Source organism: Perissodus microlepis, chromosome 15 (assembly GCF_051167445.1).
Source record: "Perissodus microlepis isolate ML-2025 ecotype Zambia chromosome 15, ASM5116744v1, whole genome shotgun sequence".
Lineage (NCBI taxonomy): Eukaryota > Metazoa > Chordata > Actinopteri > Cichliformes > Cichlidae > Perissodus > Perissodus microlepis.
The window spans coordinates 12,233,604-12,248,762 of NC_140475.1; the positions used below are offsets into that span (position 1 = coordinate 12,233,604).

At 40.7% G+C, this 15,159-nt stretch overlaps 1 protein-coding gene across 2 annotated transcripts; it reads left to right on the plus strand.

The window, feature by feature from the left end:
- The first annotated feature begins 379 nt into the window (after window positions 1-379).
- Window positions 380-14,662, plus strand: cd164 (CD164 molecule, sialomucin). 2 transcript variants are annotated; one of them, XM_084952193.1, is made up of 6 exons: window positions 394-744; window positions 1,283-1,354; window positions 7,645-7,710; window positions 8,007-8,081; window positions 10,764-10,844; window positions 10,930-14,662. In XM_084952193.1, exons 1-6 carry the CDS (start codon window positions 675-677, stop codon window positions 11,094-11,096), a joined length of 531 nt encoding a protein of 176 aa, XP_084808319.1. In that variant the 5' UTR covers window positions 394-674; the 3' UTR covers window positions 11,097-14,662. The 2 variants fall into 2 exon arrangements, with proteins under 2 accessions (XP_084808320.1, XP_084808319.1); XM_084952194.1 differs by lacking the exon at window positions 8,007-8,081 and having other exon boundaries at window positions 380-744.
- The last annotated feature ends 497 nt before the right edge of the window (window positions 14,663-15,159 follow it).

The window sequence follows — 15,159 nt, forward strand, 5'->3', positions numbered from 1 at the left end:
TAGTTTAGTTTTAGTAAACTATAATAACCTTGAGATCAACTAGAATCATGACCAAGGGCCATTAATTAAAATGCTTTAACATGTAACTGCTGTGAATTACTTTGCGGAAATAACATGTTTTTTGTTTTTGTAGCACATATGACATTTTAGAATCAAAACAATCCTCCTTCACGTTTTTCAAAAAAGCCCAGCAGGCCACATTAGAGGCTTTGGCAGGCCGATTCTGTCCTTATGTTTGACACCCCTGGTTTACATCATTAAAACTGACCTAAACTAGGACGTCTTGGTGCGTTCATGGCCCTCTAGCGGGTCCATCCCGGCTTCAGTGTGAGGTTATTTTAACCGTGTTTTGAGGCACAGGTGCACTTTCATAAGGTGTTTTCAACAGGGTCTCAGCCAATCAGAAGTGCAGTCTCTTCCTCGCTTTAAGACACCCTCCTCCCTTCCCTGTTGCCGGCCGATTTCTTGCTTTTTCTCACCCCTCCCTAGGAGCTGCCACATGACCTGTCAAGTAGGAAGTGTTGAAGCTAGCGAGCAGCAGCAGGAACAGCGGCGGCACGAAACGCAACACAGAGGGGTAGCTGTGAAGTCTCGTTCTCGACGCTTCTCTCAAGATACATTTACCCCCTCTCCACCCCTGTTGAAGCAGGCTCAGCAATAAGTTGTCCGCAGTCATGTACGTGAAGGTGGTGTTTTTCGCGGTGGCTCTGGCTCTGATTGGCGCGGCAATCGCGGCAGACTCAGGTAAGTTTTCGCGACCTCTCGTCGCCGAGCTAGTAGCTAGCTACAACCCCGCTCTTTAGCCGGATATCCACCCCCGGGAAACAGATATATCTCCCTGCCCGTTTGGCTCCATTTTCGGTCACCTCCTATTAGTTTAAAAAATGTCCTGCTTTACGTAAAAATAAAATACCACCCCCCTTCTTTCCTTCTAGCAGCTTGTCATCTTTATGTCCACGCTGGCCACTCAGGACTCGAGGACTAGCTAGCGTTTGTTTTTGAGCTCGTTATAGTGGGATTGTTTGTGCCATGGTGCGACCTCTGAGAGGAATTGTGACACTCGCTTTAACCCAAACTGTCATATCCATCTGACTGGGTTGTTATGAAATATAAACGGGTTAGTTTAGCCACATTTTAAGATCTTTTTACCAGCTTGCTTTGATGATCTGTGCTTAAAGGATTTAAATGTGTAAATTGGCCACCTTCTGGTGATCTACAGGGAAACTGTTGGAAGTTACTTTAAATGACAAATAACCATAACTAAAATCTGATTTCTTTGCAGATGGATGTTCCGGGCTAACTTCATGTGATAAATGTGTGGAAATCGCTGAATGCCACTGGGGTAATTGCTCATGTGAGTACCTGTCTTGTATTTTTGAAGCATGAGAGTAAAGGTTTGCATGTCCAGAAGCCTTGGGGTTTATTGGTTGCATGATTCCCAGTATAGAGAGCAATGATCTCATCCCTGTTTCCCTAAAGCCCAAGCAGCAGCTTAATGTGGTATCACCAGCTGGTGCCAGTGGATCTGAACAGGCTGGTTTTGGGAAATAAATTATGGATGCAAGCCAAGTTTGGAGCAATGCTCTGCTACTGTTATATTAAATTGATTGTGGGGGATTAATAAGGGGCTTTTTTTTCTCCCTTGGGGCATTTAGGTTTATTTTCAGTTCTGGTTGGGGTTTCGATTCCCTTCATTTCTGTGCTGCTTTTTTTCTATTGTCATAAAGTCAAGCCTGCTCTGACGTGTCCCTGATTTATACTCTTTTGCACAGCAGTTAGGAAATATGCTGCCCTAATTTGGAAGTGTGCTGGCTGTGATGTGAAATATGCGTTATTCAGTTACAAGGGTCTGCCATGACTAAAACTACATGACAAATAATTTCCTGGCTAAGTAACGGCTTTTCACTCACTACATCCTCCCCCTGTGGTTTGATGTGTTTTGTTTTTAGTTTTTTTTTTTTTCACACTCTTACCAGGAAATAAGGTTACAGGTTTTATGGGCAAAGCAGAGATCAGGTATTGTGATCTTGTTTTCTAAAAATAAAAGGTCTGTTGCACAAATTGAGTCAGCAGATAGGAGTTAAATTATACAATTAAACTTCTGTCATTTTTGGCTTAAAGCACACTACTTCTTTAATCCTAATGAGTGGTGGAGGCCCACCAGGGGGATATTAACTGTATCACCCTTGAGAACCTTGTTATATATTTGTGCAGTGTCTATGGAAGGAGACACAGCACAGGTCTCTGGTGATTTGTGAAGATGATGATCGGGAGAGGAAGTGAGGGGATGTGTGGCAGGAAGCCTGCAATATCCTTGTGCAGAGGAACTGAAGGAAGGAGCGGATAATGGCAGAAGTGCAGGAAAGAGTGTGGCGATTGAATAAAAGATAAGCTCTCTTCATTATAATTTAAGCCTCAAGTTCAAGTTTGAGACAAAAGTATCTGGTGATCTCAGCCTGGAAATCTTCTGCCTTTAGGCTCGGTTAAAGAACTCTTTGTAATCTCAACTGTATCACAGGTTGGGCCACTGAAGTCAAATGGCAACAGTTAAATTTAATAAGACAGGTGCCTGCGCTTTACCTCTCATGGGAGCTGACCTGTTTGACAGCGTTACTGATGAGAAGCTGTATTCCGATTAGTTGATCCCACACCCTCCTCCTGCTTTGTCTCTGAAAGGGAAACGATGATGCACACTGCCTGACGATTTGTTGGGTGGTTAAACAGGAGAGGTGAGATGGCGGTTAGGTGCCTCTTTTCAGAAGACTGGATTGGTAGGTTTCCCAAAGGAGTCATATGCAAGGGTTTACAGTTATGCACGGACGGAGAGGAAAACTCACAAGTCTCAGACGCCAAAAGCCCATAATCTTCAGAAAATATATTAAGATAGCCCTGTTAGATTTCTAGTCATTTTAAGTTTTATTTCACAAATATTTGTGATAGCAGTTGTTTTTTTTTCCCCACTCTATCCAAATAAGATAAGAACTCTTGAGTCATGTTTTGTCTACTTGACCTTTCGTAACAGCTCTCAAGCCTGCTGCATTATAAAGTCCTGGTGTAAGCCTACAGCTAAACCTCTCACACAGTCGTGAATGAATCAGCTCTTCGAAGTGAACTAAGCAAAAACCAGAAAGGTCAGCTCTGGACACGTCCAAGTCTGCTTTTGTGAAATGCAGCATAACCACACTGATGTAGCGAGTAACCGCCTCCTACATTGTCATAACTAGATTTATCTTTGGTTTAGGGATTTTGTATAAACAGGTCTTCAGCGTCATTTCCCTGCTGCGTGGTATTTAAAAGCTTGAAAGTTTACACGTGTGGACGCACGCTCTGTAGTGCCTTTTAAGTACAGGTTGAGATGAGGCTATTTTCTGTGGTATGCTTGAGGCCCTGTGCGACTTTCTTTCACTGACATCAATTTGTGGACGTTACCGGGTGGTGATGATAATGGCACCATTTTGGAGAAAGGCTGAGAGCGTGTCCTACCTTTCACAGCTGGCTGTGAGATAACATCTCTCTGACCTATTTGAGAGTGAAAGGAAGGAGGGGGGAAAAATGCTCTTCCTACGTGATTCAGCATACGTTGCCTGCAGGGTCTGGTCACACACAAGGTGTGAAATACAAGGCGGGCAAATAATTTCGAATTTACTTGCTCGTGGGCTTCTTGAAAATCACAGTTGGTAAGGTAATGAGTCATTTAAGTTTCCAGCCTAAGGTAGCAGGATGTGCGTAAAAACAGGGAAGAGCTGCACATTTGTGTGTTGTGGCACAAGTGACGACTTAACAGAAGAACTACCAAATACGCCAACAATCATTTGAGCAGCACAGTGACACACGCTATGCTGAAACGTTGCATCATGAGCTTGTCAAACCAGTTATTATAATTCAGTAGCTGCTTGGAAGTCGCTTGTGTCCAAGGCGCAAAATGCACAACTTGATACACAAGACCACAAAATAAGCCCTTTGTGGAGTGGAAAATACAGCTACTGAGTCATTTTTGACTTTGTTCAGCCAAAGATGCTTTCAGTAAACCGCTTCAGACTCGCCTGCTGTTAAAAGTTGATTTGTCTTTAATTTATGGGCAGCCACCTGGTGAGGGTCATTGGGCTTGGCTGCTCTGGATTATAGTGTAACAAGAAAAGGTGGTGTATGATGACGTTTTACAGCACCAGGTGCAGCGCAGTGAATGGAAACCGTCCCCTTTTATGATGTTCCCGTATTCAGGATGGTAATGTCTCCATATGCTCATAAACCAATGCGAGAGCGATTTCACAAAAAGACGAGCTCAAGGGTAATTGATGGCTTATCCCATCACCAGATGTTACTGCAGCTTATTGTAACCGAGTCCTGACGGTGAAAAGATATTTCCTTTAAAGACTGTGTTAGGAATCAATGTCCTGTAGACAAGTGACAGCAAAGTGCGTGCCTGCTGTTACTCAGTAACTGTTTTTATGTCCTGTAAGATTTCCTGATAAATGAAAGCCCTGCTTGGCTCAGGGGTCAGCAACCTTTGCTATCAAGAGTCAGACTCAAATAAGTACTTATTTATTTAGTCTGTTTTTTATATTGTTGGTATGCTTAACTTGCGTTTTTACCTTCAGCTTTTGATATAGCTTATTTTTTCTTAATAGTAACAGAGCCTTTTAAGTATAAATTAACCTTAATAACATTATTAATAGGTGTAATTTAAATCTTTTACCACATGTGACCATTATGCAGTGGACCATTTATGATTTAGTACGTCATTGTTCAATAATAGAGCTATAATATTGAATATGTAAATAAATAGCAGCCTACTGGCTTTAACTGTATTTAAAGTAAACAAAAAAGGAACATTCAGTAGCACATGGAGCATAGAATAAAGAGAGCAGTGTTGCTGGGAAAAGCAAGCGGATTCAACTCGCTATTTTTCCTCAAGGACATATTTATTTACGTTTTCAGGAGGTCTAAGCATTTATGTTTATACATCCATGCTAGTCACCACAATTGAGGTACAGCAGAGCCTTAGAGTCACTGGAGATGGGACAGTAAGCTGTGTGTTTGCGACTCCTGGCTTCGTTACTGATATTCATGGAATAAATGCACAATTAAAATTATTTTGAGTAAGATTTTTAAATAATAGGGATGCATATAGTGTTTTTTTTCCTCCCCCTTGCAGATTAAACTTTATTGTATTAACATGTCTGAAAGTGGTGAAAACTGCTCCTCATGATCGAGTTACTCTTTGTATTTTAATTTGAATATTTTATTTACGGTCATGTTTCAGAATGAAAAACATTGCATTTCTTACATTTGAGAAGCAACGGCCAGCATTTTAACATTCCTGCAAAAAAAATAGCCTTCAAGTAGACCAATCATTCAGCTGGAACACATCATACACTTCAGGAGTTTAATTGAACACCATCAATTAATAATTATTGCCAATTGATCCTTGCAGAATCGTTTCAAAAGCTTTTAGTAAAACGTGGTTCATGCTGAACAGCAGCAGTGAAACTTGCACTGTGAAGCTGGGTGTGGACAGAATGTATAGTCACACGGTGCTGCTGACAGGAGTGACTCATTGTCACGTCACTGTGACACAGGCTGAGCAGTGGAGAAACTCGCACAAATTGACTGAATTTGTGGAATTTCAATTTGCTCCTGTTAATGAAGTCTGTAAAGCAGTGAATCCTGCAGCTTAACTTCTTATCAGTATTTGGGTCTGGCAAGACTTCGTGGAAGGGCAAAGTCCCCTTCTGTCGTGGTTAATAAGTAATGAGATTATTTGCTAAAATATCATACAACTAGATGACCAAAGCCAACAAGCTGGAAAACAGAGGTGAAGTCACCTTAGCTGAAAACAATGAGGGAATATAACTCAATGACTCTACTTTATATTTGAGGGGGAAACTTGTCACTTTTTTGACAGCCTTAAACTGTTTTCAGAAATTACCCTCCAACAATGTTTGGAGAATTAAGGCGGGGAATTGCACACAAAAGGAAATAATCCACCTCATACATATTCTCACTAATGGAAAGGCTTCGACTGGTTAAGGCGAGAGATGCTGTCCGAGTAGAGCAAGTAGGGGGAAAAAACATGATATCCACTCACTAGCTGTGAATTCTGCTGGCGATTACCATCTGTAGTCTTCCACGGGCACAATCAGACATTACATGGACTTTGACTGTATGTCTGATCCGATTGAGTCGAGTATTCAGGTACTTGCGTGCAGCTCCGCAAGAAATGTCTGGAAGTTTTTGGGGCTGAAGTCCACTTTAGTTACTGGTTACTTAAAGGTGACTTAAAACACAGACGCAAGAGATTAAGCCTCAACAAGCCAAAGATGAAATTGCTTCTTATAATTAATTTGCCTTTCTTTATTTCTATTTGTGGGGTTTGTTTATCCCAAAAAGTGGCAAATTCCCAAGTTACTGCAACCAAAACATTAAGCGAAAACTACAAGTAGAAAAATGAACTGTATGATATGAGAATGCAAAATGGTTTCACGAAGCAAAAATTACACAAAGAATGAAGTAGGAAACAAAGTGAAATTAAATAAAGAACCACAGTCAAATAAAAAAAAAAAAAAAAAAAAAAAGTCCAAGGCTGCCATGTTAGAGAAGGTGCTCCACTGCCTGTCTATTAAGTGGTGCAGAGGGGGGGTCCAGATTACCCTCCCCCTCAGCTTCCACAGTTATTTGGATGCTGGGTTCACTAGCTCGTGGGCAGGTGGAGGAATTCAGACCGCACCAGCTGTGATGAAAGAGAATTCCCGATCCATGTGCTATGAATGCATTACACAGTTATAGGATTAATAACAAAAACATTTTAACTGTTTCCTGTTGAAATATCGGGCATTCCACCATATTTTGATCATAAACTGTGCCTGTGTGGGTTTCCTCCAGATAACTCAGCTTCCTTTCACTGTTTCAAGATAGTTATTAGGTTAAGAGGTGATTCCAAATTGCCCTGAGTGTGAATGGTCATCGGTCTCTCTGTGTTGGCTCTGTAATAGGTACCCTGCCTGTCACCCTGTGACAGCTGGGATAGGCTCAAGCCCTCATGACCTTCAGTTTAAATAAGTGGTGGTGAAATACTTAGAGACAACAGGTGATAAAGATTTTTCTTTACATATCTGTTTTGCTTTATTTTGGATAGCTGGGTTTTTACGCATAGTTAACTAAAGAATCTGAATACTTCTGTGATCCCTGAGAAGGTATCCAATTATCTGAAATAAATACAAAGTAAAAATAAAACAAACTAGTGTGAGACATGCTCAGCTTTAAAGTAAATGAAATGGAAGTGTAATGATGGGGGAGCAGAACATAAAAAGACGCCATGACTGCAGGATGTGGGGCTGTGTGAGCAACCGCTCTGGGGGAGATAAGGAATTAGAACTGCTTCACTGCAGATCAAATCGCTGTTTGCATAAATGAGATCGTCTTCTGAAGCGTCATCTTAGCACATATGCTTCTTTTCTTTTAGATCGAATATTATTTTAGAGTACACCGAGTGTGTTTTTATTGCTTGTGGTTGCTTTCTGTAATCTGTATGAGCGTAACTTCAGTAATTAACCGTTGCTGACACTAGTTTAACTGCTTGTGCAAATGTAATTAATATAAATCATAAACCAGTCATTTAAAATATCATGCTTTTCTGTCTTTCAGCAATTCTTGTCTGTTACAATGTGACTCTAAAAGGAAATGACTCCTGCATCAACGCCAGCTGCTCCGGTAGGTTTAAAAGTAAACTGTTATTCTACACACCAGAGTGTAAATTAACATTTTACGTGTTAACATGATGTTTTGGGCCCTAAGAGATTCTGTTTGTCTCACTAAGGTGTTGATTAATGGTCAGTCTGAGTGTCTGAGTCTTTTCTTGTTTTTCCTATTTGTTTGTTTGTAACATTAAAAGAAAATGCTGTTGTAGACTGTTGTGAAATGTCTGAGCGTAACTTTGTTGTTTAAGTGGTTTGTCTTGCTTTCCTCTTTACCTCCTCTTTTGGTGTTGGTTCCCTGTCCATTTTCAGGCTCTGTGAGTACGCCCAATCCTACAACCCCCCATACTACTGTTGTTCCCACCACCTCTAACAGCAACACCACAGGTAACCATTCCCTAAAATCCTCAGCTTTTCCCTCCTGTTGTCTGTGCTAGAGCAGGGCGATATGACCAAAAATATTTATCACGATATACATTTGAAAATTTGCGATAACGATATAACTGACGATATAACTCGCACTAGACAAAATACTTCACAACTCCACAACTTTATTAGTGCAAAAAAAAACCCATCAATGTATTTTCACTTAAACAAGCAGCTGTTTTATGTGGATTAAAGTTATATAAAAATGTAACAGTGCAAATTCCTTGCTGACAGTTTAACCAAAAGGCATTTCCAGTGGAAATTGGCCGACATATCCTCAGCATAACCATGTATAATATCCACAAAACCTAAAAAGAGGTTATATACACACACAACATATTATGTTGAAGTACAGTACGTATCACTCCGCCAGGCTCCTGACTACGATAGCTGTAATGCTCCGACAATCCATCAAGCGGTGCGGCTTCGTAGCTTAGCAAAGTCGTACTAAAACATTTGACAGATTTTCGAGCGCCGTGTAGCACATAAAATCGTTTCGAGGCCAGTAAACACAACCAGAATTCATACATAAGGCCCATTGGATTATAAGGGGCACTGTCGATTTTCAGAAAATCAAAGGATTGATTTTAAGTGTGCCGTATTTTCCAAAAAACACGGTAATAACGACGGCCTGCTAGCATGCTCTACCAAAAATAGTGCTTTGTTGTGTGTCTGACGGACGAAAGCCAAACCAGTTCCACACCACTGAAGTTGCAGCATTTTTACAAACTAATTCTGGTTCATCCGTTTCATTCAACTTTTTTGCTTTCGCCGCCATGCTTTTTCCGACGTGTGCGTATGAAAACAAAGGCACTGCGCATGTGCGTTTTACCCATATTCTATCGCGATATTTCATTTTTCTATCGTTGCCCAAAATTATACCGGTATTACCGTGAACGGTATGATATGGCCCAGCCCTAGTCTGTGCTAATGTTGAAGTGGTCTCATTAATAAAAATGTGATCTCTTAAAGTTGTAATACTTAAGAGTTTCATGGAATCAGACACTGGTTTTGATACCTAATGCTGCTGTGTTTTCCAACTAGTGGCTTTTATTGCGACAACTAACAACCGCTTTCCATTAATACCTATGCGGATCAACTCGACTCCTTACCCATTACGATGAAGTACAAACTGGCTTTTTGTCAGACTTGGGAATTGTGTAAATTTTTTTAATTTTCCATTTTCCTTGTTGCTGGTTTTCAAAACTGGCAGTTGTGATTTTTGTAAAGGAGACTCTCTCATGATTCATCAAGTGACACAACTAACTTGCCAATCTGTGGCACGTAGACCCTTGATGTCACTTTTTCAGATCCATCGTGAAGAGAGCGCTGGACTCAAAACCTATTGATTGGATTGGCCTTTCCTATAGTTTGTATTGATAATGCTGACTTGTCTGCAAACACTTGCGATATACTTTCTCATCTATATTTGTAGTTAGGTTTTAGTGAAATTTGAAATAACACAGTGAAAATTGCAGCCAGTTTCGTGTAAGAACCTTCGGCAATCACTTGCCAAGTGGTTGCAGAGTGCAAACGTTTCACTAGCAACCAGTGACTACTGGGGCCACTGACAGGTCTTTAGACCTGCAGGGTTACAGTTGATTTCACAGCAACTGGCCGCAACCATGTCAACTGATGGAAGAATACACGGGGGTTTTTTCCATTGCGATCAGTGGTTGCCAGTGGGTCTCTTGGCCTGTGTGAATGAAGCCTTAGGTGAAAAGTTAGATCAGAGTTACAGGGTACAATCAAACAGACAAGCACATCCCGTTGTGCAGTAGCATGGTTGATTCTGAACACAAGGCTATTGATCAGATTTCTAGAGGAAAAAAATAATAAAAAAACACAGAATTGAATTTTTAAATCCTCTTTAAGACTCAAGACGCTTGAGGAAAACATCATACAGAGCAGATAAATTCCTTTTGGGGGAGCTGCTCGGTGTGTGGATCAGTCTATTTTCAGGTCTGCTTAAATTACAGGCACCATACCTCCAATTCCTAGCCAACTTCACTGCCCTCTGCTTCTGTTGTTGTTGTTTGGAAAAGAACTTGCATCATATGAAGCATGAAATCAGATTTCAGTGCATCCAAACTATTAACGTTGTTGGTGTGTGCTGAATAGGCGGAGTCAACATTTAAACTGTGTCAGCTGACGCATGAATTGCTCAGTTCAAGCCTATGCCTGATACAAAAACAACAAGGTCATTCCTACAGTGCAGGCACAAACTGAAAACTAAAGTCAGTTTGTCTTTAATGCCAGCTGGTGATTGCTGGTATCATTTATTATTTCTTTAGCATTTTCTTTACCACATCTTATAATTATTTTATTTATATCATATTATATTATATTATATTATATTACATCTCTCAGTGCACTAACCAAACACCCCATCAGATCCATGGGATTTGAAATACATGCTATTTCCTTGCCCCTTCTCGTCTCTTTTTGCCATCTTCTAGGAAAGAAAAGCTGCTTATCCAGTGTTTACACTCTAGCTAATCAAAGTGTAGCTATAGTGTTAAATCAGGACCAGTGACCAGATCAACCAGAAATTTAAATCTTAAGGATTACAAACTGAAACTTGTCATATAACCTGCTTGTTTTGAGGCTAATAGATGGGTAATTACTGTGATTCTACTACAGAGAATGGAACCAGTACTACTACTCCTACTGCTACCCCCAATCCACCAACGACACACTCAAACTCCTCGAGTACTTCTTCAAGTAAGTCTCAGAAACTATACGATTTTTACGTCTGTCTTGTATTGTACGGAAACATCAGTAACCGATTTCTGAACTTTCATCTCAGCTGTAACTGTCACAACAGTCAGCCCGACAACCGCCCCTCACAAGAACTCGACCTTTGATGCCGCAAGCTTCATCGGTGGGATAGTGCTGGTCCTGGGGCTGCAAGCCGTCATCTTCTTCCTCTACAAATTCTGCAAGTCCAAGGACCGCAACTACCACACCCTTTGAAAAGCTTGCACTTGACTTACCCTTGCCAACTAGACCCTTCCAGAGAAAGCTCCCTGATCAGCACACACTCATCCGCGTGGTCTCAAACAGTGTTTTCAAGCAGGTTACTTTTGTAATCAATCATCTTTGTGGAACTTGTGATTCTAGCCTCCCTTAGTGCTGCAGTTGTAGTCACTATAGAGGAACCCACGCATGCCCGTATGTGTGATAAATCAACAGCCAAACAGATCCTCAGTGACGAGGCATTCAGGCCTTGAGCATATGGATTACATCATCCGGTAGCTGCTCCCACCTCCATCATGCAGTTACTCATTTCTGCAAAGACCATTTCCCAGTGAATCTGAAAGAAAGGGGGGTTGTGTTATTTACAGCCTTCCTTCTCATACCTTCGTCAGTTAAATAGGCCACATATGAGTTAAAAGAATTAGCCATGTATACAAAGCGGCTCAGGAGTCGTACCGCTACAGAGGTCACGTTGATTTGGAAACACTGTTTGAGATCACAACTGCTCTTTAACACGACGACTTTGATGATTCAGTTTTGCTTTTGCCCTGTTAAATTGTGGTTTCCTCCCCTCTGTGCAGCTGTATTATGTATATTTGTTCATAGATGATGTAAAAGAGGCGGGGATTCTTTTTTTAAAAAAAGGGGATAAAAGCAGAACCAAATCATCCAATGTTGTGAATAAAACAAAAAAACAGGCTTATTTATTGATGGGTGTCTCCAGTAACATTTAGGAGTGCTGTGTGTTTTCTCCTGCTGAATCCCACCTTTCCATCCTAATATTCAAGATGTTAAAACACCAACTGCCAGCGGGGCAGCTCAGTGCAATAAATCATGTATCGAGCTCATTTCCCAGCCATTAATCTCCCAAACTTCCTGATCTTAACCGGTGTCAAATTGTCCATGCACGGGTTGCCAACGTGGAGCTGGCTGTTCTATTCTGTGGAGTAGTTGAAAGGATCAAAAATTAATGATGGTAGAATATTTGTTAAAAACGAGAATGGGGAAGTTTTGGGTTGTTTTTTTTGTTTTTTTAATAGTAAGTACATTTCTTGATGTAGACAGTGAAAGCAGTGAAGTGCCTTTAATGTCCTATATGACTTAAAGAGAAGGAGGGGTGAGTGTTTATTAGTTTATAAGAGAGAGAGAACTGTATCGCCGTGAGAACCATCGTATTGCAGCTGGACTGAAGAGCCTTTAATGTTGGTGAATACAGTAGATGGTGATAACAGGAGGGCCTGGATCTTTTTTGGGGGGGTGGGGGGGTCCCCTGTAAGTTAAACAGATATTCAGTGCATGAAACCCACAGTTACTTCAGTGGTGACTTTGTAGAAAGTACTTAAAGGTGCTCTAGCATCTAATTTACCCTCTAAAAGCTCGCAATTCATGTTTTCCAAGTTCAACCAGGGAGGGGGGTTTTGGAGTGGTGTTGTAAATCTGAGTGAAGAAATGGGGAGAATATTGGGCGTGTTTTAAAAACTTGAGAATCAGAGAGAGTGAATTGGGGTAAATGTTGGACTGTTTTGACTGTTTTGTTGTTTTTGTCAAATGAGCATCGCACCTCTTGATTTTGGATTTTTGCCATGTTAAGTGAGAGGATTGTGAATGAAGAAACAGCTTGGTGGCTGTGCTTAAAGCTTGTGCCGATTCCTCTGATTAGCTTGCTGCTAACTGTGATTATTTTCTTATCTCTCTTGTACATAGCCACATCCTGTCTTTGTTTTACTTAAGGAAAAGCTAAATGAGGTGTTTTTTTTTCTGAGTTGTTGTGGTTGTTTTTATTTTTTTCCTTGTAGTTGCTTGTCAGTGTCAGGAATGTTTTCTTTAAATGCCTTTTTTCCCCTCTTGCATGCTGGATGCTTGGAGTTGTGTTTTTTCCTTCCTTTGCATATGCTCTTAGGGATTTCAGTATACTTTAAAAAAAAAAAAACAACCCCCCCCCCCCCCCCCCCCCCCCCCCCCTTGATTATTTGTGATTAGCCCATATGCTAGTTGAAAGAATGCCTTGAATCAGTGTGCATCAAGCCAAAGTTCTCAGTTTAGGCATGGAAATTGAGCATTGCACTGACGAGCTTTGTTTTCTATCTTTGCTTTTGTAAATGTTTTCATGGTTTAGCCAAAAAAAAATAGAAAAAAAATGCTTGTATAAATACTCATCCTGAAATATTACTAGATAATGAATGAATGATCAGCTTGTTTTTTAAGACATTCAGTGGAAATGTTTTTCTTCTTATTGTTTGATTTGGTTTGGGGTTTTTTGCTTACGTGATTTTGGATTACACGTTTTCTGCTGCTCACCATTAACACGCCTTTAAAACCTACAGTCACCTGATGGCATTAGGCTACAGCCCAAAGACCCATGTGTGGCAGGTAGGCTGCAGAGTTTTTTGCCTTAGCTGCACCCCTTCGTTCACTTTCTGTACGTGGAGTCCCTTCGGCCAATTTAAAAGAAACGTTTGAGTTCATTCCCAGCTGCTGAGTGGGCTGCTGTGCAACTCTGTTCAGCGTGGTCGCTGCGTTCCTTACAAACGGGGCATCAAACGTTGATATCCATGGATAACTGATCTCCATTGTGTTTACTCTGCAACTTCTACAAGATACCTACGCAGTCCCTGCACCTTTTTAAGGAAAAGTGCCTTATTCAGTTGATTTCATAGATATATCTATAGATATATAGTTGTATTGCAAAATGATATGCCACATGTATTAAGTAACGATGGGACTCAGCACTTTCAGGCCCCTGTGAAGTGGTTTTCTGTGTCGTATTCTGCTTAAATGTCTGTTTATGTCACAATCGGCCTTAACTTCTTGATCAAACGAGCAGTGATTAAGCATGGTGGGGTGGGGTGGAAGGGAGAGGTTGACTGTTCCATTCTTTCAAGCGATGCCATTGAAGCAGCATTTTAAGTATACAGCAGAATCAAAGGTGCTGCTTTAGTGATGTGAATCCTTTACGGTTCAGCTAAATAAAGCACGCATGTGGCCTGGACAGCCTCTCACCAACATATAGAGATAAAATTCACCAGTAAAGTTGCAACCACAGCCACAAACCTCTAGCGTTGTAAAGTCACACTTCCTCCACGCTGCAAATGGTCACATGGTGACTCCACTTTGGTTCTAATTTGCAATTGCTGCATCAGATGACCTTGCTTTCTGTCTTTTGTAAGATTTCAAATTCAAAATCCAAACTCGTTTGGTTGCGGAGTTCTCTCATATCAGTGTTCTGCTCAGAGAGAGAGATGTGTATGTTTTATTTTACTTTGTTTCCTCCTTTCTCTCGTGGGTTTATTGCTTTTGTCTGTTTTGTTAAAGGCCATCAGTCTTGTAGGTACAACCTTTGGGCTTTCCCCTCTCACACAGCCATATGTAGACTCCTGCAGGTGCCAGAATGCCTCCTAAAAAGTTTTGTGCTTATTTTGTGCCCTTCTTTTCTCCCACTTCCTCTTAAACTTTGTTTTGTTTTTCTTTTATTTCCTTTTTTTTTTTTTTTTTTGCCTCGTTTCCTAGTGTTGCCTTTAATTTCACAATGTTAAACCAATAAAGTTTGAATATTGTAAAATGAATCACTGCAGCGTAACATTTGCTTGGGAGCTCGTCATTTACATCAGTGGAAAGACGATACCTGGGCAGGTCTTGTAGAGCTCTTGTCACCATGGTTACAGTTGAAAAGCCATTTAAAAGGTGGTGTATCAGTTTCTGTGTGAGTATAAGTAATACTGGCTCAAATTCAGAAGGACAGATTGTCCTGATAAAGGGGAAGCGAGCATAAATGCAAATAATTTATGCAGAAATTCAACACTAATGGCAAAATTATCGATATATTTTGCATTTTCTTTCATAGCTCAAGGAGTGACTCCATATTGTATGGGTTTCCACATTGACAAGTCAAAGATCCTTCATTTGAGCCCAGGAGGAGACCCAAATCCCCTTTTGAGGTTGCTAAATCAAACATGTAGACAGCTGGTGAATAAGGGAGCAGCTGTCACGACCATTTATATTTAAAGAAAACAAAAACGAAACCAAAAAACCAAATTTGATATATGAAACGCATACTAGTTTT

What these genes read in the sequence shown, in the direction of transcription:
- cd164 (XM_084952193.1), top strand. Translation starts at nt 675, where the DNA reads ATGTACGTGAAGGTGGTGTTTTTCGCGGTGGCTCTGGCTCTGATTGGC. An exon ending in CATCAACGCCAGCTGCTCCG is followed by an intron (nt 7,711 to 8,006) that starts GTAGGTTTAAAA and finishes GTCCATTTTCAG; the next exon opens with GCTCTGTGAGTACGCCCAAT. An exon ending in CTCCTCGAGTACTTCTTCAA is followed by an intron (nt 10,845 to 10,929) that starts GTAAGTCTCAGA and finishes CTTTCATCTCAG; the next exon opens with CTGTAACTGTCACAACAGTC.